The 26083-nt window shown below is 44.9% G+C and overlaps 2 protein-coding genes across 2 annotated transcripts in view; both read right to left on the reverse strand.

The window, feature by feature from the left end:
• Window positions 1–611: 611 nt before the first annotated feature.
• LOC136943394 (phytanoyl-CoA hydroxylase-interacting protein-like) lies at window positions 612–13128 on the reverse strand. The gene is made up of 5 exons (XM_067236681.1): window positions 12921–13128; window positions 5172–5368; window positions 3939–4113; window positions 3276–3393; window positions 612–2151 (listed from the first exon to the last, which is right to left on the reverse strand). The coding sequence occupies exons 1-5, from the start codon at window positions 13024–13026 to the stop codon at window positions 1608–1610; spliced, it is 1140 nt and encodes a 379-aa protein (XP_067092782.1). The 5' UTR covers window positions 13027–13128; the 3' UTR covers window positions 612–1607.
• Window positions 13129–17816: 4688 nt separating this feature from the next.
• LOC136943530 (protein bicaudal C homolog 1-B-like) overlaps window positions 17817–26083 on the reverse strand; it is a 46155-nt gene continuing 37888 nt past the window's right edge. The window contains exons 15-21 of the mRNA XM_067236885.1: window positions 25690–25849; window positions 25472–25511; window positions 24504–24658; window positions 24078–24243; window positions 23417–23580; window positions 22603–22702; window positions 17817–20500 (exon numbers count right to left, since the gene is read on the reverse strand). Coding sequence (XP_067092986.1) covers window positions 20373–20500; window positions 22603–22702; window positions 23417–23580; window positions 24078–24243; window positions 24504–24658; window positions 25472–25511; window positions 25690–25849 — 913 coding nt within the window. The 3' untranslated portion in view covers window positions 17817–20372. The remainder of the gene's footprint in view (window positions 20501–22602; window positions 22703–23416; window positions 23581–24077; window positions 24244–24503; window positions 24659–25471; window positions 25512–25689; window positions 25850–26083) is intronic.

Consider the following 26083-nt stretch of genomic DNA (forward strand, 5'->3'; position numbering starts at 1 on the left):
TTGCTTGTTTTTTTTCTTCCTGCAAAAAACACTGTTTGTCGACATAGAACAGGTACGTGGGTTAAGCTATAACGGTGCGCTATGATAAGTGCTGACTTGGCAAGAGGGAACTGTCACCCAAAAACACAATCCGACAATCCTTTAGAATGTTTGTGAGTGTCAATCGGTTTTTGTCCTACATTGTGCTATGATATGTAATAGTAGTCTCATAGTTAATATGAATTGTGACAATTCAAGTTATACATTACCCTTGGAAAAAGAATAGTTGTATATGTTAGCATAGTAGTGCAAGTTATTTCTGCTGTCAAATCAGTTTTTTTTTTCTCCTTTGCTAGAAAAAAAACTTTTTACCCTCCCATAAATGCCATTATTTACTATGATCAAAGCTTTTGACATTGTGCACTTCTGGTTTATATTTTTTATATATCAATAAAAAATAAATATTTTTTCACATTTACTCTGCTAAACACAGTTTCTGGTTTTTCTTTCAACTAGAATAAATAAAACGGTAGCCATGGTCGGTAGAGGTACTGATAGTTGTCAAACTCATGCTGCACAGAACTGCATCATGCTTTTAAAGGTTACCGAAGTGCTTCGACTTCCAAGTTCAGACAGAGGCTGTTGCATTAGTATAGTCATTCTACAGCGGGTTTTTGTCCGTGTTTTTGCGTTACCTTTGGCATTAGGATGGCGATGCTGCAGGCCCAAGGTCAGTACCAGGCTCTACCACTACTAAGATCTGGAACAATATACTGAAACACTCAGGTGAGACCAAGGAACACAAACATCTGAAGCACACAACAGAAAGAAGAACAGGTACAACGGAGAATCGGTAAAATGAGAAAACATTCTCAGTATTTGAGAAAATCTAGGAAAATAAAGAGGAGATAAGCTATGATTATCTGCGGGGTTTGTTAAAATGGTTAAAGGGTTCATCTATCAACTGGTGCTGGTTAACAGGGATGGATGGTAGGCTAACAGGCAGCGATGGATGGTTTGCTAGCGTGAACGGATGGTCGGCTAACAGGCAGCGATGAATGGTTTGCTAGCGTGAACGGATGGTCGGCTAACAGGCAGCGATGAATGGTTTGCTAGCGGGAACGGATGGTCGGCTAACAGGCAGCGATGAATGGTTTGCTAGCGGGAACGGATGGTCGGCTAACAGGCAGCGATGAATGGTTTGCTAGCGGGAACGGATAGTTGGCTGGCGGGAATGGATGCTCGGCTAGCAGGCATGGATGGATGGTTTGCTAGCGAGAACGGATGATCGGGCAGCTAGGCCAGAGGGAGGTGGGGTCCGTGGAGGGTTGGTCAGGGTCCCACATCTCAGCTGTAACAAGCTCAGATTCTTCTGCGGAGGCGGTTGGAGAGCTCCCCTCAGTAGATTGTGATCCTCTCAGACAGGCAGGGGGGATGAATGTGTGTGTGTGTGTGAGCACTTAACACTCTTTCTCCAAAGAGGATGCATTGCAGAGATATGTAATGTTTAGATTTGATGTGTGTGTTAAGTCTTTTTGGTGTGTCTACATGTGTGTTCAGGGGGGTCATAGTGTGTTTGTAGGTGTACATAGGCCTATACGTGTGTGTGTGTGGCGGTTCCAAAGGGCCTAGCGCCCCACACTGATGTTGCACGTCTTGCAGCTGGGGTCCTTCTTGGCGTTGAAGGTGGACAGGCTGTTCAGCTGGTGCCCGCTGATCTCCGCCACGGTGCCCTGCGCCAGGTCCAGGGGCTCCGTGTAGATCACCTCCAGGATCACGTCCTGGGCATGGTGGAACACCAGCCCCGCTCCCTCCCCCTCCTCCCGGGTGCACGTCAGGAAGCGGTTGTTGGTGATGTCCAGCGCCGAGAGCCTCTGCTTGCAGAAGTCGTCCCCGGGGGAGCCCTGAGGGGCAAGGACCAGGATGACGTAGTGGTAGGCCGTGTACATGCAGTAGAAGTCCGCGAAGTACAGGTTGGTGTTGGGGTTGAACAGGGCCTCGGCCTGCACCTGGAAGCGCATGCGGCCGTAGGTGGAGTCCTGGGGGGGCTTGCCGGTGTTGAACTCGGTGTTGCAGCTGAAGAAGATCCCCTCTAGCTTGCCGCTGATGGGGGAACCGTGGCTGCCGCTGTTGTCCTTCACCGAGGGCAGCATGCGGTTGTTCTGGTGCTCCCTGCAAAGAAGACAGACAGAACTCATCTACAATGAGGCTTCGGATTACACAAGTCAACCCGTTTATATTTTTATGTTTAGTTATTGTAATGTATCCGTTTATGGAAACGTGTTACTTCTTGGCATTAGTGGAATTTATTTTTTGAAATCAACATGGTTGAGACACGAAATGGAATAGGTCTGATTTATTCAAATGTTATCAATTTCATCTGGTTAGGCCAAATTACAATTTTGGGGGGTTTAAGATAAACAGGCATGTTAGGCACAAAGGAACTTAGGGGAAAGACTGTTCTCAGTTTCTCTGGATTGCATAAATGAACAGAATAACATTCAAAGCACAGGGTTTTTCCGAGGTAGAAAATTGCCAGTCCTGTCGCCTGTTAAACAAGTCTAGGCACTGCAGATTCAAATATCAGAGTAATTACACTGCTTCCACTTTAAAGGTTGTCATTATAATCATAATTGTCCTTTTGTTATGGTAATTATGCAATTACTCAGATCCAACCCAGGTCATCCGTACGGAGGCTTCCCCTCAGGCATCCACAAGGTAGTGCTATTTTGTCGACCATCGAAAACAAAGTTGTAAATAGGAATGATGTAGCTCAATGAATTATAAGCAAATTGTCATTAAATCACATTCATCAACCTAAACTGGGTTAAATGTTGATATGTTGAAAAGAAAGACTAAAAGATGAGGAGAAATAGAGATGCTGATAAAATGAAAATGCATAAACCCTCATGATGTTTCTCATAATTGAGACATAGAAAGAGCTTTAGGCAGACTTTCCTGCAATACACATGAGAAGCAACAGAAGAGGACCTGTCAACATGACCATGTCTACCTGGAATAACTGCAAGATGTCAGAGGTTATATATGGTATAGTTGCAAGAGGTCTGAGGTTATATATGGTATAGTTGCAAGAGGTCAGAGGTTATATATGGTATACCCGCGAGAAGTCAGAGGTTATATATGGTATAGCTGCAAGAGGTCAGAGGTTATATATGGTATAGCTGCAAGAGGTCAGAGGTTATATATGGTATAGTTGCAAGAGGTCAGAGGTTATACATGGTATAGCTGCAAGAGGTCAGAGGTTATACATGGTGTGGGTGTGTGTGGACCCCTACCTGGCCTGGTCAAAATACTCTTTGTTATGGTTCCTGTAGAAGACAGAGAAACGCAGCATCCTGCCAGCGATGACCTCTGCCTTCTCCAGGAGCTGGGTTAGATGCACCGAGGAGTAATCTACAAACGGGGAACAGAACACCACGCTGTACTCTTTAAGTCAGCAGCAAGACTTGCCGTCTAGACATAAACACTGCGGCTCATTAAGAAACCCCTCCTGATGCTGACTGCTGAGTGCCCTCCAGCTTTCTGACACATTACCTCCAGCCTTCCGCCTCTCCCTGCGCTCTCTAACCCCCCCCCCTTAACAGTACCTGCACCTTGCTCAGACACTCAGTCGGCTGCATCCCCCATCCCTGCCTCGCTCTGCTCATTACAGACCCTTCCACTCAGCTTCTCTCTCTCTCCCTCTCTGTATCTCTTCATCTCTCTCTCTGTACCTCTCTCTCTCCCTCTCTGTATCTCTTCATCTCTCTCTCTGTACCTCTCTCTCTCCCTCTCTGTATCTCTTCATCTCTCTCTCTGTACCTCTCTCTCTCCCTCTCTGTATCTCTTCATCTCTCTCTCTGTACCTCTCTCGCTCCCTCTCTGTATCTCTGTACCTCTCTCCCTGTCTACATCTCTCTGCATCTCTCTCTCTCTGCCCTGACCCTGTCCTCCCTCACCAGCGGTGCAGAACTCGATGATCTCGCTCCACTCTGACACGGCGTAGTCTCCGTCGCTCTGCTTGGACGCCGTCTGGACCGCCACCGTGTACTCCGTACGAGGGCTGAGGAACCAATGGCCTCGCACCGTCATGGGGAGAGGCACCGCCTTCGCCACCAACTTGGTGGGGACATCCTGGAGGGAAGGGAGGGGGGGAATGGGAGAGAGGGAAGGAGGGAAAGGAAGAGGAGGGAGGAAGAGTGCACAAAGTAGAACGCTTGCAGTGAGTGGGAGAGTGTTGATGAGAGATTACACATCACATCCTGCACACATGCTTTCCATCCACACATGAACACATTAGAGACAGAACTCCAGCCTACAAGCTTTCAGCTACACAGACAACATATTGACCCTCATATCCCCCTATGTCAATCTTTATATATATATATATATATATATATATATATATAAAAAATATAAAAAGAAATCACAAGTCTAGTGTATTATGCTCGTTCATCCAGCTCAGTTCCAATGTCCCTGCACAGTAGTAAGAGGTCTCACCTCACACACTGAGAAAGAAAACATCCAATTTAAAAACCTTTGAGCCTCCAGACACCCAGGACGAGATTGGAAGAGGGGAGTTGTGAAACTCGTATAATGTGTGTAAAGATAACCAATCCAATCCATTAGGTTAACTTCTGAAAGAGCTACAACCACAAATTGCCTGTGGAATGACTTGTTTTCCCCAGTGCAGTGGTAGCTTGTCCGCCAGGCAGTTTGAGTGTGTACATGCGGTGTGGGTGTTTATTATTATTAGCGCTCAGGTTCTGGAATGGTTCTCGTAGGGTGTGTATAAGCGTTTGTTCCAGGAAGGAGTAAAAGGTTACTGTGTGTTTAGGTTTTGTTTGGAGTAAAGCTGTCACAAGGCGGGCACACTGGGTGATGCTCTTGTTGTCTGGTGTTGTGTGCACAAAATGGCCTTCATCGTGACTCAGTAACTAATTTCGGCAGTTGCCTAATATCTTTAATTTGCTTAATGGATTCCTAAGACGTTAATCCACCGATATGATGAGAAAAATGAATTCAAGACTTGACTATTTCAGCTTCAGAGATGGCAAAAGTACACACATCCTTCACGCAAGTAAAGTAGAAGTATAGATACTCATGTTGAAAAAGACTCAGGTAAAAGTACTGACTACACTTTTTCACTCAAGTTAATATAAAGTAAAGTGTGGGCTCTGTCGATAGTTTACCTTGTGTTTGAACTTGTTGGAGTTCTTGTTCTCCTTCTTGTTGAGGTCGATGAAGTAGTGGGTGATACGTTCCTTCACGCGAGGCTCCGTGTCCCAGCAGATCTTAAAGGAGTCGCAGGTGATGCTGCTGATCTTGATGTTCTGAGGAACAGGAAGTTCCTCCATCTCCACGATGCCGCTGTCCTGGGATTTATTTCCTGTCGGACAGGAAGAGGAAGGTTCGGTTTGAAAGGAGGGTGGGGGTCCAAATCAACATCAAATCATTAAAAATTACAATTTTAATTAACTAAAGAAAAATAAGTGCTGCAGTGCGCTACAGTCTAGCTTCATCGCGTCGTTTTGGTGAGGCCACACACACACACACAAACACAAACACACACACACACACAAACAGCAGATATCCCAGCTGTCACTCTGCATGCTCCATGTTGCAGCGCCTGCCTTCGAGCAGGGAGAGAGAAGTTGGCCGCCCTGCCTCGTGTACAGTACCTGTTGCCATGGCGACGGTCCAATTCTCCCTCGGCTTTGCTGGCGCCCCATAGGCCGGCATTAAATATTTCAAGGGCCGATTATTGTCGGAAAGGTATTTTTTACAGACAGCTTGATTTCAGTTTCTCTCTCATGACCAGATTCAAGACTGAGGACGAAAAGGAGAGCCTAGATTTCACTGTTTTAGACCTCACAAACTGCACATCAACTGGTTGGTCCACACTCTGTCCTTGCCTTTGTGAATAGTATGCGTACTTCTTAAAAGCAGTCAATTCATGTATTCTTAATGCAGCACTGGTGCTCAACACAATCCATGCACAGAGAAATGCACCAAAACAACCGTCTCAATAAGGGGCTTTGTAGAGTTGAATATAGACTCTACAACACTATAAAACACGCACTTGGCATGGCAACAATGTGTTTTCTGTGTGAGCTCCAACTACAATCTCTGGACAGAATAATGTGGAATTCCGGGCGGTGAACATTGAGGGGACAATGGGACAAGCACCAGACCATGGAACGCCCGTCGCCTAGCATGAGCTTGAGAGCCTGGGTGATAATTGAGGGATTCTATTCAACATGGTGCGGTTGTTCTTGAAGCGCAACGGTTCATGGGTGAAACCCTGACGTTGTGTCCGGTTATCCATTCACAAGGGGATTATTTACTAAACAAGACCTAAAGCGGTTATGGTATTTGTAGTCATGAGAAAATACCCTTCCTCACTCGCTAATATAGAAGTATTTGTTAGGAGTTTTAAGACTTATGACTTCAACTCTAGAAACTGGGTCTCTTTTAAACCGTGGAATATATTGACCATGGGGAACACAACTCAGATTTATTGTTTTCTCTCTTGTTCAGTGACCCAACCTACATTTGTCCTAATTACTAGTTAGCTGATTAGCAGGAATAGTAATCTTTACCTCACAGAGGTCTCCTTTACTCTCTCACACAGGCTAAGCTGATCACTGAATGGATTGGGCTACATTGGAATAAACCTAATGAACCTACTAGCATAGCATAGCTTGGACTAAAGAGCAACATCACTGCTCTGACATTTATGCCTGTGAAACACTGGATGAGTGTCCAGCGTTACGTAGGCCTCTGGACAACACACACCCTGAATCCACTTATCAAAGTCTTGGCTATATTGCTATGAGAAAAAATATACATTTCTAAATTTACATTTACATTTAGTCATTTAGCAGTCATTAAATTGCCCGATTGTCCACGATTCTAAATTGTCTTGTGGTCTAGTGGTCAACCAACTCCATGGTAACCAAGACAATAATGTCATAATGTATTTAGAAGACGCTTTTAACCTAAGCACCTTGTGATCTGCAGTCAACTGAACTACACCCAACCCTGAAGGTGATCTTCAGATTAGAGCGCTGCAGGCCAGATGGAATCTAAAAGCCCAGAAGCTCCTCAGAGTTCACCTACACAGCAGCAATCCAACAGCACACATCACACCACCAGAGTACAAAGTTAACTCCTTATCTGTTTACATTGATTAACCTGTTAGTGTAACAATTACACTGACACATTCAGAGAGGGTAAGCCTCACTAATGCAATTAATGTTTTCCCCACACTCACAAGCACACATAGGTCTACTAACTGGGAGTCAGATGGCTGAGCGGTGAGGGAGTCGGGCTAGTAATCTGAAGGTTGCCAGTTCGATTCCCGGCCGTGTCAATTGACGTTGTGTCCTTGGGTAAGGCACTTCACCCTAGTTGCTTCAGGGGTTAGTCCCTGTACTTACTGTAAGTCGCTCTGGATAAGAGCGTCTAGTAAATGTAAATGTAACTGACACACAGGCTGGTGATATTATTTGGGAAGGGAAATCAACTCTGGTATACAAATAGAAGAAGCTGCCACAAAATCTAGATTTTCAGGATATGTACAGTACACTTTTGACAGGTACTGTATGTGTTCCATTACATGCAACACATCCATTACATGGAATTACATAGACCAATTAATAATAATGATCATCATTAGTTGTTATTATATAATCCTATAATCCATTATTTGGCAGTAGTTTTCTACCTAATAATCTGTTAGACAGTTAACCATCAATTACGCTCCATAAAAGCCTTCATACTCTCTCGTCTGCATAAAATATATGGCTCCTTCCAGTCTGGGCCTCTCTCCGGAGAGAGACAAGGCTGAACGGAGGAGGGAGGTCAAACAGTGAAGGGAAAGTAAAATAATATCATGCTTATTAAAGAGCTCTGGCAGACTAGGATTCTCTCATCAGCAGCACAGTGTTCTCCTGGGGCCCCTTTCGGAATGACCCAAGTTGCTCTCCAACCAGGTAGAAGAGAGTGATTAAGCATCTACCGGCCTGCCTACCAGCTAAACTCGCAATCTACACAGTACAACCGAGGTCAAAGCTAAACGTTGCCAGCTAAAAGTTGCCTTGTTCGTTTGCTACGGAGAGACTGCACGTGTTTTGTAAATTATGAGTTAAAGTAACCAGTTGAACCTTCTATGCAAAAATATAGATTTATTGTAAGCTACTGTAAAATACTTGGCCTCGCACCTTTGGATGTACACTCGGCTGACGGTCGTCCCTACTCGGGGTTGAAACCCGCCATCTCCCGCCCAAACACCGCCAGCTACGTCAACGAAAAACTAGCTATTAGCTGGCGAGGGTGGCCTGTAGCTACATACCTGAGGAGTGAGTTTAACCGATCTATACTGGATATATTACCTCGACATGGACAATGCTTCTTCCAGACTGTAGACAAGACAGACAGGCACTCTTTCAGCAGATGGGTTCCGTTTCTTTTTGATTAGGCTAGACTAGCTACAGTAGCTACCTTGCTTAGTGGAGTTTACGATTTATCTATCTTTTGCTAGCTACACAGATGTGAGCTATCCTCAAATCTGTCGACCCGGGGCAGACATTAATTCAGACTCAGACTGCACCGCCAAATTAGCTTCGACCAATGTCTAGCGATGTAGTAGCTAGAGAGCTAGGTTACTAGTATCTCCCTACGAGTTTTTAAATTGTCAATTTAACCTAGTTACAGGGCCATTTAGCTAGACGAACCCGAAAGCTAGCTATTCGTTGGCTCTAAGAACGTCCTACCCTTTTTTCATCTGGCCGTAAGTGTATCATGCAGAATGTCTGGACTGCTGATTACATTTACATTTAGCGTTAGTCATTTAGCAGACGCTCTTACTGTATCCAGAGTGATTTGTGGAGTATTTCTCCTGGCACTGGCAGATTCTTTAGATCTGTTGTTTTTTAGTTTTATTAAGATTAATCACGGCAATTTTAGTGCTAATGTAATGTCCCCCGTCCCCCCAAGAAAATTGTAAAGCACAAAAATAAAAAACATACGGTCAGTTTTAATTCATGACGCATCCGAATCTAGGCTACAGCACCGTCTTAAATGCTTGATTACATTTGACAAAAATGTAAGTGCACAAAAAATCATACTTTGTCATGACAACCAGCCCTCACGTGGTACTGTAGCTGTGTGAATTGAAGATGACTGAGCTGTGGTTATGAATGTCAGCCGCCAGCAGATTGCAGCTAACTCACAGGTGCAGTGTGTTTAGCACCATTGAATGTGCATTGCAGTATCCAGACTGTGTTTCAACTAAGAACAGGACATCATGTGCAAGGTACTTTTTGCTCTGATGCTGTCTGAGCAAAAAATACCCAAGTATCAGAGATACACAAAGACCCAGACATCCCGACCTGCAGAGATTCATTTCCGGGAGGTAGCCCCCCCCCTCTCCCCCCCTCTCCCCCTCCTTGGGATGTCTGAAGACCGGTTCATAGGCCACATACAGTAACGGTGTCTTACACATGACTGCAAGCACATTAGGGGGGTTATCAAGTAACAAAGAGACTATAAAATAACCAGGAGAGGAAAGCAACGACTAGTTGATTCGGAGTGAAGGATTCATAGAAACACAAAATAACATGGAACGGGATCTGTTCTAAATTTAACCATCTGTTCTTGCAAATTAATTAAATCTGAAAAAGCCTCTTGAGAAAATAAGATAGATAAGAGCGCTCATTCTTGTAAAAAAAAGAAAAGAAAAAAGGGTGAGTCATTGTGTCACATTAACATCGAATTAGCATTTTTCAGTGGAGTTAGGAAATTATGTAAAATCTCTCAACAGCTTTTGTTTAGTCTTACTTTGGTGGTAATGTTACCTACACAGACATCTCACATAGTAGGCTTACATCATTTCGCCCATTTGAAATGGTCGTTACATTTATTTCTAGCAAGCTCTCAAGGGACTGTTTCCCCCGAAACACACACAATCTTATTCCAGGCTTCATAAACCATAATTCAAGCAATACATTTCATACTATAGACTAACCTGATGCTTAATATTTCTGTTTCTGGCAAAAACCCAATAAGGTTGTGGCTAAAATCCCAAAGAACTGGTGGAAAATTGTCCCATTTGGTGGACATGAGTCATCGTATTGATAATATCTTTTGCCAGGCACGTGCCGGGCATGTCCGCCTACATGAAATATGGCCGACCCTTAGTCAGCCATGATGTCACAGAGCTCATCTCTGGATTCAGATCTGCATACCAAATCTGGTATAAACTGTATTTGTCACACATCACTAAAGGCTCAAAGTTAAATTTCATTCAGTTAGCAGACATTGCATATAAAGTATAGCAGGCAATTAAGGTTCAGAAGTGTACAGTATTTCAGTAGTCAAGGAACTCTGTGTTTGCATCAGTTGCATCTATTTTTGGTTAATTCTTTCTAATTTTAATGTGGAAGATTTACTGTGGAAGAAAAAGTTCAGTAACTTTTTACTACTGGTTGTATTTTTTGTAGATGAGTCTCTCTTTCTCTCATTCATCTCCCATCCACACACAAACACACACACAGTGTTTGGTTACATTAATGACACCCATCCATCATAGCATCTCAAATACATAATGGCCACAGGAAGTCTACCGCTGTATGTTCCATGTGTCACAGCTTGCATGCAATGATTTAGAAGAACTTTGGGTGATTTAATCTATTTTGTTCAAATTGAATAGAGATCTGGTTAAAACAAGAACACACTGTATCACATCTGACACATTGGGAAAGTCTTTAGTCTTACAATCTGTTCCTCTAGATCTTAAGCATTATTTATTGAAGTTAGTGGTACTAAAATACAGCGTTTAGTATTATTTGTGGATGTTTGTCAGAACATGTAAGGGCATAGCCCCTAGATGTTTTCTCTACAGTGACAAATGAGCTCATCCTGAGTAAGAGAACATATATAGATACACTAAAACTGCCAGTGACAACTTCTCTCTGACAAAAGTAAGATTGAGTTAGTTTATAGAACATATCATTTTGAAATTTTCGGGAAGCCCAGAGGGGTGAGATCTGATATATACATATGATCACACCCTATGTGTTATTCAAGCCAGTATTTGTACGGTTTATTGTGATTGTGATGGAATTAAGAGTCTATCAACAGTGGAACTATGGGCTGGGCAGATGGATATTCACATGTAAATGAGAGATATAATGCTGAAGCAACAAAAATGATATCTGACAACGACACTATTGTCTTTGGTAAACAGTTTACTGGGTAGTTAAATGGATTTGAAGTACTTTAGGACAATAACTGTCTCAAATGACAACTACTGAGGTAGTTTGGAACACATCTGTCACGATGAACTATCCCTCAGACTCCAGCAAACCTTTCCCCTTGGACTTGACTTGAGAAACTTGTTTACTCAGGCCTGTTCGTCCTGTTTCTTTGAATCTGGATGGTGACAGTCCCTCTGTTGTCACATCAACAGTGCTGAGGTATCTCAAGGACACTGAACCACTATTTACACTTACTCGTCTGACTAACAGAAGACTGCTTGTTATGTTGCTGCAGAGAAACCCCTCTAGTAAACCTGCAGGACACAGGCAGAGCTGGCACACACAACAACTTCAATTAAGTCCAATTAAGCTGCAGCCTATACCACTACAAAAATTACAGCTTTTAAATCAGACCAGACCTGAGGCCTATTAGGATATTAACTGCATCTCCAAATTTAATTCGGGCCAGCACTAATGGCAAATGAGGAAATTAACCAGTGGTATATAGGCTGCAATGGCCTCACTGTGGTCAAATAAACTGCTTGTGTCCCTTCATGAAGACCGCTGAATATCAACACATGAATACAGCAGACAAACACCCTGTGTACCAATCAAATGAAGCTTTGTGAACGATGATTTGAAGCGCTGAAATTGAAGGAGCATTTGTATCCTCTAAAAACGTACACTTGTGTCAGACCCACAGTAATGTTAAATGTAGGCCCTTTCTACTTATCTAGGCCTACATTTACCATAACTGGGGGTCTGTACTTACGGGGTAGGCTATGATTAGTGGCATACATATGCTCCATAAAGACTTCTGAATCTGATTAAAATACATGGAAATGCTACTGATGACGTACAGAACGAGGTATATCTCCGCCACTCAGACTGTGTCATGCAATGAACAGGTCTTATACTTATATGATATTTGCTATATGATATCATCCATCATGAGTATGGACATTTTCTGTTGCCGTCTACAAAATACACTGATACATGGTATTTTTTTGTCTACGCCTGGAATTCACGCCTCACAAACGCATGGCCCATACTGTAAAAATCTATAGGATATTTTGTCGAGCTATAAAAACAGAATCTCTCCACCGCCATGTGGTAATCAGTTGTTTCAAAGCTTTCAGACCATGTGTGAATTTCATTTTAAACTTTTTGTCTCGTTGTCCTGGAACGTGCAAAGCCTAAATTCGTTTTTTCACCGGTGCCAGCTCTGGTCCGTGTCCATGGTGCTGAAAAAAACCCCACATGCGCGACACTCCAAGGCACAGATACTACGACTGCATTCAAGACCATGTTACTCTAGTACTGTTTCTATGCATACATTTTGTGCTCAAATGTCAACCACTGAAACAAGCACGTTCTTCTTTTTGAGAAAGATAATGTGCATTGACGCCCTAATCTATTCCGCGCACGCACCAGCGCACCACTCCATCTACAAAGAGGACCTGTAAAACAGCTTCTAGTTTTGGGTTTTTACCTCAATATAAGGGAGAAGTATTTCTTAATTGGAGGTTATTTTGGCAGTGGTGGAGCTTGCTATCAACAAGGTTGTTCAGACTCATTATAATCAACGAACCTGCTCACAGGCAACATAATTAGATTTTCGAACCATGAAACGCCCATACATTGCATGACAATATTAAATGCTGAATTTGTGTTACTTACCCTCTCTTTCGCATAACTGTATGGCGTCTAAACTGAGGTTCTTTAACATGCCCTCGCACGGACTCATTGGGCTCGTTATGTTGTGTGCCAAGCTCGGAACCTCCATCTCCACTTCAAAGCTTGGATGCCTCTCCCGGTGCCGTTAAAATTTCGCTCGTTTTGCCGCAGGACTCGCCTCCTCTCACGTTCGATAGGAAAGAAAGAGATACAGTGCCCGGTTACCAGCCCCTTTTGCTCCCTAGTAGCTCCTCTCTCAAGGGTGGTGCGGCTAAAGGCGCGTCAGCGAATCGTCACTAACGCAAAGCACATCGCTAAATTGACGCTGCAACGTGAGAGGCAAAAAGGGTAGATATAGTGAGGTTTCGACTGGTTAATGTACAGGTTATACTATCCTGTAAACGCCTTACTTTTTCGTTGTGAAAGCGCATACCGTGAAAGCCACAAGTGTTGTTTCCGACGCGGGACAGGCATACAGGAATAAGGGATTAGCTGCGCGGGGAGCATTGCAAATTAAATGGCCTCTTATGTAACCAGATTACCAGAGTGCTCCCCTCCTGGTGTGAATCTGAGTGTAAACCTACAGTAGGCTACAGACGTTCTTTATTTCGCGTTTTGTAACGTCACACAAGAGGGTCCATACATCTCCTTATATGGACTTATGGCCGCGTCTGCAGCTCTAGCCAGGGAGCGCAGGTGCGTGACTTCATGAATTAGATGAAAACGACCTCTACATGACAAGAATAATGTATTCTATACATCCGCTGCCAATTCACTGTCACTGGCCTTTAGCCATGGTCCTTTTCATTTGTTAAGATTTTGTTTCATTTACATTTACATTTATTCATTTAGCAGACGCTTTTACCCAAAGCGACTTCCAAGAGAGAGCTTTACAAAGTTATCTCAGACTTCCAAGAGAGAGCTTTACAAAGCATTTAAGCTCTAATGAATATATTGTCACATAGGAATACACATTCAGTATTTATTAATGGCTAAATTATTAATGCATTAATTAAACTGTCTCAATGTGATTGATAAGAAGTTACTGACCTTTAAATAATGCTCCCCTCACTGTGTATGTTAGTGTGCACACAGCATGTGTGTGTGTGTGTGTGTGTGTGTGTGTGTGTGTCAGTCGTCTAATTATCTCCTCCCACACCCAGACTATCAGTCAGTCTCAGTGACATGGATCACACACCCTGTCCGAACTGTGCACCACAAGACTGCAGTTCCAAGTCGCTGTGAAGTGGAAAGGCGATTCCTAAACAAGACAAACACCCATTTGAGTGAAGAGTGAAGAGACTAAACTGATCTGACACTGTGGTTTATAAAAATAAATAAAAATTGTGTTGAAAACAACTTATTCCATTCCAGACACATTCACAAAGCAAAGCGCTCTCTTTATCCACAGCTGTGGATGTGGCTTGTTTCCTAATAACACACTGGGGTGCCATATACACATTAGGATGACAAAATGTCACTTTCCATTTGGCCATTAGGGCGCTACTGGGTGTTAGTAGCTTGCCAGGCTCCTGTCTCTGCTCGTCTCTGCGGCTGCGCCAGTGAGACTCCTGAGTCATTCTGCTGAGGAGGCAGCGGCAGTAAGTGCTGCGTAAATGTGATCGATACACTTGGAAATGCAGGAGGAAACCCCAAACATCTCTCTCTCTTTCTCTCTCTCTTTCTTTCTCTCTCTCTCTCTCTCTCTCTCTCTCTCTCTCTCTCTCTCTCTCTCTCTCTCTCTCTCTCTCTCTCTCTCTCTCGCTCGCTCGCACGCACGCACGCACGCACATACATTCACACAAGTACAAATGACACGTAAAACATGCACACATTTCTTTTCTCAAAAGATTAAGTCAGGTCATGCCTTAACGGTAAGTAGCCTAATATATGTATATCAAATTATGAGAAATATTTACGCTAAGTGAATTTATTGTGACTAGTGACTTGTGACTAGTGACTCAATATGTGAAGGACGGACCATTTCGTCTACATATAGTCTTGTGCATTTATATTGAGGATTACTTAGTGGGGTATGTGGGTGAATTAAACGGCCCTAAGCTTATTATCACCACATACAGCTTTACACCCTGATGAGGTTCCGATTATATTCTGCCCAGTTATTTATTAGCAGGCCAGGGCAGTGCACCCTGTTAGAGCTGAAATGTCCTGGCTGGAAAGACGGCTCATTACACAGGAAGTCATTGTGTGTGTTGATTGCATTACCCACATAGAGAAGTATTTGTGAGATGCCAAGCATTATCAGTCATACAATAAACCCAACAGTGGCCCAGCCTACTTATTTTAACCCTCGTGCTGCCTTCGGGTCACATGACCCAAAGGTTCATAACGAACCATCGTTGTGTTTACCCAATACAAAAACAAATAAAAATAATTTTCCTTTAACCATTCCAATGTGGGGGGTCTGAGACAGCCTGACAGTTAAAAGAAAATGCTTCACTTTGTGTTTGTATGAGGTAAATTTCGCAATACGAAGGTGGGTCACAATGACTGATGGGTCAGAATGACCCGAAGATAACACAAGGGTTAAAACAACTCACTATATTCTGTGCAGCAGATATTTATTTGACACATGATACTGCATATTCAAATAGATGTGAGTACTGTATGTTTGTTTATACTAATGATGTTAAGAAGATAGACTAAATACATATTTATCACTAAGCCATACAGTATGTGTATTCATGTACCAATATACTATCTATTGGTACCTCACTGAAGATTTGGGTGCTTTTCCCATGTGGAGAAGTGCAGTATTTGCTCACATACGGATGTAGGTCAGGAAGACCAGACTGATGACTCATGTATTCCCACCCCTCCTTATTCTGTAATTGAAGTTCTTTGATTACTAGAGCATCCCTCTGATTACGTTAGCATCTGCTTCAAAGTCTCTGTGTTCACAGTACAGTCTAATGTAATTATCAAAGGGATAAGCCATCACAGTCCTCAGACTCGTAAACACTGGAAGTAGGCACTGAAAGTAGCCCTTTCAAACAGACACCTAGTGAGTCTTCTTCAAGATTGACCAAATGTAACACATGCTGCATTTAACCCTTGTGCTGCCTTCGGGTCCCATGACCCAAACGTTCATAACGAACCATCGTTGTGTTCACCCAATTTTACTCAATACAAAAACAAATAAAAATAATTTTCTTTTAACCTTTGCAATGGTGGGGGTCTGAGACAGCCCAACGGTTAAAAGAAAATGCTTCACTTTGTTTTTGTATGCGGTAAAGTTGTCGCAATACGACGGCGGGTCACAATGACTGATGGGTCAGAATGACCCGAAGAGAACACAAGGGTTAAGATGCTGTTCTCTCGTATTCCCTTTCCCTCGCCTCTTCCTTCCTACTTGCTATGCTCCTCTTGTGCAAGGGGAGGAAGAAGATGAATGATCCTGCTTCCATCCTTCCTCCCCCCTCCCAGGCAGGCCCTCCCCAGATGGAGTCACCCTGGGTTAACATCACAGACCGCTGCAGGAACCGAGGGAAGGCCGCTGGTCTCCGCTGCATGTGTCTGTCACCGACCCCCCCCCCCCCCCCCCCCCATCTCCTCTCACGGCTGAGAAACGATGAAACGAGAATTTCACTCACAGCTCAGAGGGAGTGGATGTTTGTGTGTGTGCGCATCTGCGTGTCATGCAGAGCATTGGCCGTTCCCTCGAATCGTTCACTCTGTTGTCCCAGAAAGAGACTGCAATAGTTAAGTCTTTCCAAGGATAAAACGCATGTGTGCACACAGGAGATTTGTTGCTGAGCTTAGAGTGAATCAAGTTTCAGTGTCGCAGGACGAGGATGACAGCCAAGACATTAAGATAAAATATGTGTGTGTATGTGTGCTGAGTGTTAATAATGCCAGTAATAATTAATTAATGTTATAGTCCTAATTGCAACACCAGAGCGATAAACAATTTTGAGAAATTGGAACGTCCATGCCTCGTCCTCTGCCCCTCCCCCATTCTCAGTGGACAGGTCAGCTCACATTTATAAGGTCAGTCCTCTGCTTCTGTAGGACAGCAATGCTTTACAGTTAACACAAACACATACAATAGTGTATGACTCAGAGTGTGTGGTTGTGTGTGTGTGTGTGTCTTAGAGCTTGTCATAGACGTAGAGGGAGTGTTCCAGCAATCTGTTTACGTGTGCAATTTTACAACCTGTACATATTTTATCACAGCTTCGTATTGAGAGTGCAGCAGTTTCAACACTGCCACCTAAAGGGGATTCAAACAGGGCTTCAAACAGGGCTTCAAACAGCCACACACTCAAGGAGATATCAGCTAACGTGTGGAGCTGCTCAGTGAGGGGGATTGGCACATGATACAAGAGTCGGATTACACTGTCAGATTATGGGAGGATATAGATCACACACACACACTTTCCTTGTTGACGGAAACATATTTTGACTGCATTCTTAAACCCACTCTGGCATGCAGTCTAAGATTTTACTGGTTTCTGAAAACATATTTAAGTGGCATCTAGACATGGAAGTCCTTAAATCTATAATTTAATATAATGAAAATCATGACTGCTCTGCAAAGCAACTGAAAAAAAACAAGAACATCAGTCCACATACTTATTAAATTTATTGCAATAACAATAAGAAACTTGTATTTTTTGTTAATTTGACAACAATGCTCTATTGGTATCTGTGTATTGACAGATGTACTACCAGAGTGAACACAATGCATAACAGCTGGGTCAACAGAAGCCATCGTACAAAACAATGGCGTGTTTCTCCAAGAAGGCTGGGATTGACCTTGTCATGTAAAACTGTACCTTTCTGTTTTTAACACAAAAACAGATGTATTACACAACCATACACATTGTTGTTCAAGGATGAAGCTTTTGCACAAAAGCTAAGTAAGAACATATGGAATTCCTTAGTGGTTTACATTCATTATAAATGTACCATTTTATTGAACACAGTACAAAATAGACCCTTTCAAACCTTTGTATAGAACGAGTACAACATAAACATGAAAGACATAATTGCATAGCCATACTGTAGAGGGGTTGCTGGACAGGCTCCTGGTAAACGTTGAATGCAAACAAGTCCTTTCATTAAACCACATAAATCATTCGTAACACCATTAACATGACAGTTTAAATCAAAATTTCCCTTAGAGCAGACTTCACTTGAGTGATAACAAATACACCTGCTGAGTGCGAGTTAACAGCACTGACATCTTGAATCAGTGCTCAGTTTGGTACCATGATGAGTGAAATTGATCAGTCCTCCCTATTCTACTTCTTGGTCTTCTCAATCCCTTTTTATACTTAATGTAATACAAAAGGACCAAAAAACACAGCTGCTTGACAATGGCAACCTTGTCAGGATTGAACAGCAATACTAACATGGTAACTGCGTAGAGAACGCTTTGAAAAGAAAAAAAGATTCAGCGTGATAGAGGCCATGATGCTTCAACTGAGAACACACCATGCAAGACCATCTCGCTGTGCGTGATTAGAATTCTAGATTCTTCTTCTGAGACTCCAACCGACTGTTTGCTGTTCCTGATTACTTGACTACTGCGACAGGAGTAGGATGCAGTCAGTTTCATGCAGTTTCTTGTCATTGTGAAAACGCCCCTGATATGCACCTAGACAGCTACTATTCTTTGTCGTCAGTAGATAGTCTTACATTTTGGCACAACAAACATTTTATGGCAATCAAATAGTCTTGTTATACCTATAAACGATATATATATATACCTATTTATATGATCAGACCATCATAGAAGATGTTATGGTTAAGTTAAGTGCTTAATCCAACTAAATTTGGATGTCTTTTTTAGTTAAAGGGCTCATCCAAAACCACGTCATAAGAGTCATCCTAAATTATTACAAATTAAGCGTGGGGAGTTTCTCAGCATCCACATACTTTGATGATAAGCACCATCGCTCTGCACACATTATCCTGTTTCTACATCAAACAGTTCAACAAGATCTTCAGATACCTGATTGCACAAGTTATATTTGGTATTTCTCTACCTTTACTTGATTTAAAGCAGGAGTTTGTTTGGTGATTATCATTGCTTCCATTGATTTGTGTGCAAAACAATGTGTCCACGTGTCTATGAGACGTTATCTACCCTTGGGGCGTTAGAGGGACAGCGATCTGCCCCTTCAACTGAGGTCGTCATGCCAGTCGAGTTACAGTTTCGATCTCTGTATTGAAGTACCTCTCTGACAGCAGAACATGAGGAATATGTAAGTAATCAATCTGAGTAGTGGGGTTGACTGTTCTTCATTAGTCGACTGACTAGCTCCGTTAATTGCTCTAAATACAGTCATTGAAATGTGTGAGAAAAGCCCAGATCCCTAAAGAAGAGGTTTGTCTGCTGAATGGATTCCATACACAGAGACATGCAGAGGCTACTGACAGCCCACAGACAGATAACTAGACACACTAAGAGAACCACAGAAAACTGCCAACTGTCATATTCAGAGAGAAAGAGACCTACTGTAAGGTACTGACAGATATATCTCTACTTCTGTTTCGCTCTCGCTCTCCACTTTGGTCTAATGGCACAGCCACAAAGCTCCACAAATGCATTTAACAAGGTGAAAACATTACCATAAAAAAAACAACAAAGAAATTAATTACGAATCTCGGAAACTTATAAAAAGGTATAAAAATGGAAAACACAACATAATACATGTAAACCAATTACCGTATCTCCCCCTCCTACAATGAGGATAAAATAATCAATAAATGAATATAAAATACTGTTGGGGCTTTCTAAAATATGTGTGACAGATTGCAGGCCAACCATAGCAGCTGACTGGTTGCAATACTGATCTGTAAATCTACAGGAACATCAAGAAGGGTTAAAGGTCATTCCTCTGGTGTTGAGTTGAAGTCACTTTGGCACTTAGACGTTATTACCTTATTCCTACTACTTGCGATAAGTGCTAACAATTGGCTTGGTACAAATACATCTGTGATGCGAGCCAATACAAACTGCAAAATGAATTCCAATTTGAGGAATCTGGCTTTCACAGGTATAAGTCTAGCATGGGTAAAGTGCATGTAATTGATACAACAGCATACTATGCAAGTAGATGGTATCAATGTATGTGATTGTACTAATCATTCCACCTATTCACTTCAACAAATACTGTACAAAATACTTGACAGCAACCTTTATGACAAACACAATAGCCGTCATGTGTAAATGCCCCACATATGGTCCACTTCTAGGAACCACACGGAGTAAGACTGAACTTCATAAATCTCTGAGACATCCCTTATTTCCTAATGACACTTTTGGGTAAACTATGGCTTCTTTTGGATACAAAACAGTTAAACATTCTAAGATCAGGCACCATCAGCCGAGCATCCAGAGAGGCTGCAGGGTGGGCGTCAGAAGCCCAGAAGGAGGCCCCGTCTTGGGGCCCATCATGGAGGGTACCGGGGGTGCCTGGTGGCCTACCACCGGCCGCTAACACTGGCCATGTCAGCGTGAAACTGTCGAGCCAGACGACCGCTAGCGCCCCCTTCCAGGAAGGAGGACCTGATGGGTGGTTCAAACAGCTTCCGCCTGTTCTTATTCAGTTCTGTAAACACAACATGACACTGTTTTAACAAACAAGCGAAGAAATCAAATGTACAAATATACAATTATCTTATTGCTTACTTTTCCTTGAAAAATATAAAAACCTGTAATGCCCAATACGAACTATTTAAAACTGTAATGCACGCCACCCGAATGAAAGGAAAACTTTATTGACATTTCTCTGATTTGATTAACATTGACTTCAAAAAAAGAGAACAGCCTGCTTCAACACAGCCTCTTTGTAATCCCTGCATTTATATGGCAGATCACCCAAATACTTGGACACAATGCTTCCAATAAAAATGCATCTCAGACTAATTCATATGATGGCTTTATTTGCTATGCCTGCCAGCTAAAGCTTTCAGCCTGATAGTTTGAGACAGGAGGCTCCAGCCAACACTTTTTATTGGCATAGAAACAGGAAGTGGACCTGGCAGTCACGGTTATTACCTGGAAGGAGACAGTTGTCTCCTCAGTTTTAGAGAGATGGATGAGGGGTCAAGGATGAGGGATGGAGAGGGGGCAGAGCAGGGAGGGAGGGGGCAGAGCAGGGAGGGAGGAGAGGGGGCAGAGCAGGGAGGAAGGGGGCAGAGCAGGGAGGGAGGGGGCAGAGCAGGGAGGGAGGGGGCAGAGCAGGGAGGGAGGGGGCAGAGCAGGGAGGGAGGGGGCAGAGCAGGGAGGAAGGGAGAGGGGGCAGAGCAGGGAGGGAGGAGAGGGGGCAGAGCAGGGAGGGAGGGGGCAGAGCAGGGAGGAAGGGAGAGGGGGCAGAGCAGGGAGGGAGGGAGAGGGGGCAGAGCAGGGAGGGAGGGAGAGGGGGCAGAGCAGGGAGGAGAGGGGGCAGAGCAGGGAGGGAGGGGGCAGAGCAGGGAGGGAGGGAGAGGGGGCAGAGCAGGGAGGAGAGGGGGCAGAGCAGGGAGGGAGGGGGCAGAGCAGGGAGGGAGAGGGGGTACTCCTCTATTGAAGCCTTCATGTCCTTCAGCTGAAATTACCATTGATCGAGACTTGGCTCCAGAGAGCTGCACTGGAACTGGCCTTGAGCCTCTCCCTCCTTCACACAACACTGGTCAGCTACCCCCCCCCCTCTCTCAACCTCAGCCTGTCTTCTCTTACATGGGGTCTACACCATGTTACACAAGTATGACATTCTGTGCAGTAGTCGATTTTCAGCATGATCTCCCCACCTTAAACATGCAATTATTATGCTCCGTTTATTCCGAAAAGTCTGTTGGTATAAAATGCAAAACATTCAAAAACAGCTCTGGCGCCCCACTGGGAATCAGAACGCATGAAGGAGGCATGAAGGGCTTTTAAAGCTGTGCATCCGTCTGACTGCAGCACAGCTAACTCCTCAGTTTGTGTTTTGACAGAAGCTGTCGGCTGGCTGTCAGACAGGCAGCCACTCAGGCAAGCAGCCTGGACCAGACATAATAATGGATTTAATAAAAGTCGTATTAAGATATTCTACTGCAGCCCTCCAACAGAAGCTGTTATCAACTCAGCACTGCAGTATCAGTGTGATCACCTGCTCTGCTGAGAGGAGGGTGAGGAGAGGGGAGGTGTGGATGAGGACAGGATGAGGAGAGGTGAGGTGTGGATGAGGACAGGGTGAGGAGAGAGGAGGTGTGGATGAGGACAGGGTGAGGAGAGGGGAGGTGTGGATGAGGACAGGGTGAGGAGAGGTGAGGATGAGGAGAGGGGAGGTGTGGATGAGGACAGGATGAGGAGAGGGGAGGTGTGGATGAGGACAGGGTGAGGAGAGGTGAGGTGTGGATGAGGACAGGGTAAGGAGAGGGGAGGCGTGGATGAGGACAGGGTAAGGAGAGGTGAGGTGTGGATGAGGACAGGATGAGGAGAGGGGAGGTGTGGATGAGGACAGGGTGAGGAGAGGTGAGGTGTGGTTGAGGACAGGGTGAGGAGAGGTGAGGTGTGGATGAGGACAGGGTGAGGAGTGGATGAGGAGAGGTGAGGTGTGGATGAGGAGAGGGAAAGGTGGGGGGATGAGGAGAGGGGGGGGGAGGTGTGGATGAGGAAGGTAGGGGGATGAGGATAGGTGTAGATGAGGGGAGGAGGGGGGGGACATCCTGACACGATGACAGACTCTACCTGAGATGGCGAGCAGCATTTTTCGGCGGGCTCCGAACGTGGTGATGCCCAGCTCCTTCAGGTCCTGGTCGGTCAGGCTGAGGAACGTCTGCAGGTCGATCTGGAAGAGACAACGTCCGCGGTCAACATCACTGCACACCAGGTGCACACATACAGTATGAAGAACCATCTGGAGAAACAGGAAGTGAGCTCATCCGTTTTCTGAAGTGAACATGGATTTGTTGAGTAGAAACCCTCAGAAACAGGCATGGGCGTCGTAGTTAAACCATGCCCATGTCGAGTCCTTCAGGCTTGTAAAACTGTGTGTGAGCACATTTCAGCAAGCAGACTGTAAACCGAGCTCTTGGTTATGAAAGACGTTAGCCTACAACCCTCTGTATGTTTACTTTGTGTGTGTTTGTGTTTCAACATGCTGACTGTTAACAGACCTCTTTCTGTTGGAAGATGACGTTGTACTTCTCCCCACATCTTCTGTGTGTGTGTCTGCACCTGCGTGTGTGCGTCTGTGTGTGTTTGTGAGTGTGTGTGTCTCTGTCTGCGTGTGTGTATACATGTGTGTGTATGTGTATGTGTGTAAGTGTGTATGTCAGATGGCTGAGTGGTTAGGGAATTGGGCTAGTAATCAGAAGGTTGCTAGTTCGATTCCCGGCTATGCCAACCAAATGACATTGTGTCCTTGGGCAAGGCACTTCAACCTACTTGCCTCGGGGGAATGTCCCTGTACTTACTGTAAGTCGCTCTGGAAAAGAGCGTCTGCTAAATGACTAAATGTAAATGTATGTGTGTGTGTGAGCGTGCTAGCCAGCTCGCTGACCTCCTGTTGCTGGAACACGTCAGTGTACTTCCCCAGACCCAGCTTGCTGAACAGCTCCGGCAGCTCAGAGCCTTTGAACGACGAGTTGAGGCTGCAGCCGTTGCTGCCACTGAGCGAAGAGACGCAGTCCATGTAGTTACTGCTGCTGAGGTAGAGCTCCGCAGCTGCCACAAGCACACGGAGAGGAACGTCAACATCACACACTGAGGGCTTTACGCTAGCTACGCCTTTTTTTCGTTCATTCGACCTGAGGCAACAGGAGAGACTCGTGCACACCTGGAGTGTTCCTGAGCTGGAGAGCATTGTAACATGTCAGATGTTTTATGGATGTGGAAAAAATGGGAACTATCTCGTGAGCTAGTGCAGGTGTGTAGGAGCACTTCAACCCTGCTCTCCCCCGGCGCACACACACACACACACACACACGTCTTGAATTGAATTAAGAAGCTTTTCACGTGCTGATCAGGGTTGACAGCAGTCGTAAGCGTTCACTCAACTAAATGCGAAAGGCCACGGTGGAGCAGGGAGGAGAGGGTAATTCATCATCAGACGTGAACTTTCTGATCTGGTGTGTTGAGCTGGCCTGCACCAAAACAGGGACTAACTCGTCTAATTGGGTGAGCGTGAGGAGACAGGATGTGAGGTCGTCGTCACGTCTCACCAGACTTGTTCTGCTTCCTCTTGGGGCTGCCGACAGGAGTGGGGAACTCTGGGTGTCCGGGCAGCCCGCCCACGCCCCCTCCATTCCGTTCCCGCCAATTGTCTGAGTCGCTGCCGTTGCCGATGCACTCGCGACTGTTGGAGCGAGACAAGGACAGGGGACAGCCCTGGGGAAAGAGCGGGAAAACAAACATCCTGTTCACCTCACCGCTCCCATCCAACCCATCTTTGAGTTGTAGTTCATGAAAGTCATATTGTTCTACATCATATTCTAGTCATATTATATGTAATACTTGAATAAAATGTGTGATAGTTTTTGGTAATGCTCGGGGTACAAGCAGCAATGCTGTAATGGGTGAGTTTGTGAAGGTAGGTAGTTTGGATGTAGACTGGGTGGAGTGTGTCCAGTAGGTGTGGCGGGGTCTACCTCGAAGGTGGTGCTCATGGAGGGTTTGTAGGGAACGTGGTTGGCCCTGCGGAGCTCCTTGATGGTCTCAGCAGGCATGGACTTGGAGAACCCCAGACCGCTCCACGTGTTGGTGGGAGTCCTCACCTCCGTCACTACCGGCTTCTTCAGCATGGCTACGCACACACACACTCTACATTACCTACCACACACTCTACATTACCTACCACACACTCTACATTACCTACCACACACTCTACATTACCTACCACACACTCTACATTACCTACCACACACACACTACTGTACACCACACACACTCAACATTACCTACCACACACTCTACATTACCTACCACACACTCTACATTACCTACCACACACACACTCAACATTACCTACCACACACACACTCAACATTACCTGCCACACACTCAACATTACCTACCACACACTCTACATTACCTACTACACACTCTACATTACCTACCACACACACTACTGTACACCACACACACTCTACATTACCTACCACACACTCAACATTACCTACCACACACACAATACTGTACACCACACACACTCAACATTACCTACCACACACTCAACATTACCTACCACACACTCACTACTGTACACCGCACACACTCAACATTACCTACCACACACTCTACATTACCTACCACACACTACTGTACACCACACACACTACTGTACACCACACACAATACTGTACACCACACACACTCAACATTACCTACCACACACTCAACATTACCTACCACACACACTACTGTACACCACACACACTCAACATTACCTACCACACACACACTACTGTACACCACACATACACTACTGTACACCCCAGCTAGTTACTGGAAGGGCTACGGTGCTTCTCTAGCATGGCTACGCAAGCAGAAACACTGAGCATCACACATCCTGTTTGTTCCTGGAAGAGCCAGGGTGCTTCCACAGAGTGGTACATACCTTTGGTTGCTAAAAGTTTTTTCTGTTCATAGTCAAACGCCTAGAAGAGAAGGAAAGATCCAGATTCAGTTACTTCTTATTTGACACCAGAACACAGAGAAAGGAAGGGACAGTCAGACCTTTCCCTAAACCCTGGATCTCCAATTATACGTTCTCTAAGCAGCATTTCCACCCGGCTCTGGGTCAAAGCGTGGCCGAGTGTGGACACGGTGTCGTACCTGCATGTTGGCGAAGGCGGCCTGAGGCGTCAGGCGGTTCCTCTCTCGCTCGCTCTGCTGTGCTGCCCTCTCGGCCGCCCGCTCGCTGCCCGGGGCTCTCTTATCAGCCACACCGCCGTCGGACGAGCCGCACTCCGCCTCCGACAGCAGGCGGTCTGAGCTGGAGAGAAGGACCAGGAGGTAAGGCACCGGGACGTAAGGCGCCTGGACGTAAGGCGCCTGGACGTAAGGCGCCTGGACGTAAGGCGCCTGGACGTAAGGCGCCTGGACGTAAAGGCGCCTGGACGTAAGGCGCCTGGACGTAAGGCGCCGGGCCGTAAGGCGCCGGGCCGTAAGGCGCCTGGACGTAAGGCGCCTGGACGTAACGCACCAGGAAGGCTACTGATATGCACCG

This window comes from Osmerus mordax, chromosome 5 (assembly GCF_038355195.1).
Source record: "Osmerus mordax isolate fOsmMor3 chromosome 5, fOsmMor3.pri, whole genome shotgun sequence".
Lineage (NCBI taxonomy): Eukaryota > Metazoa > Chordata > Actinopteri > Osmeriformes > Osmeridae > Osmerus > Osmerus mordax.

What these genes read in the sequence shown, in the direction of transcription:
- LOC136943394 (XM_067236681.1), bottom strand. Translation starts at nt 13,026, where the DNA reads ATGGAGGTTCCGAGCTTGGCACACAACATAACGAGCCCAATGAGTCCG. An exon ending in CATCGAGTTCTGCACCGCTG is followed by an intron (nt 3,394 to 3,938) that starts GTGAGGGAGGAC and finishes CCCCGTTTGTAG; the next exon opens with ATTACTCCTCGGTGCATCTA. An exon ending in GAGTATTTTGACCAGGCCAG is followed by an intron (nt 2,152 to 3,275) that starts GTAGGGGTCCAC and finishes TCTTCTTTGCAG; the next exon opens with GGAGCACCAGAACAACCGCA.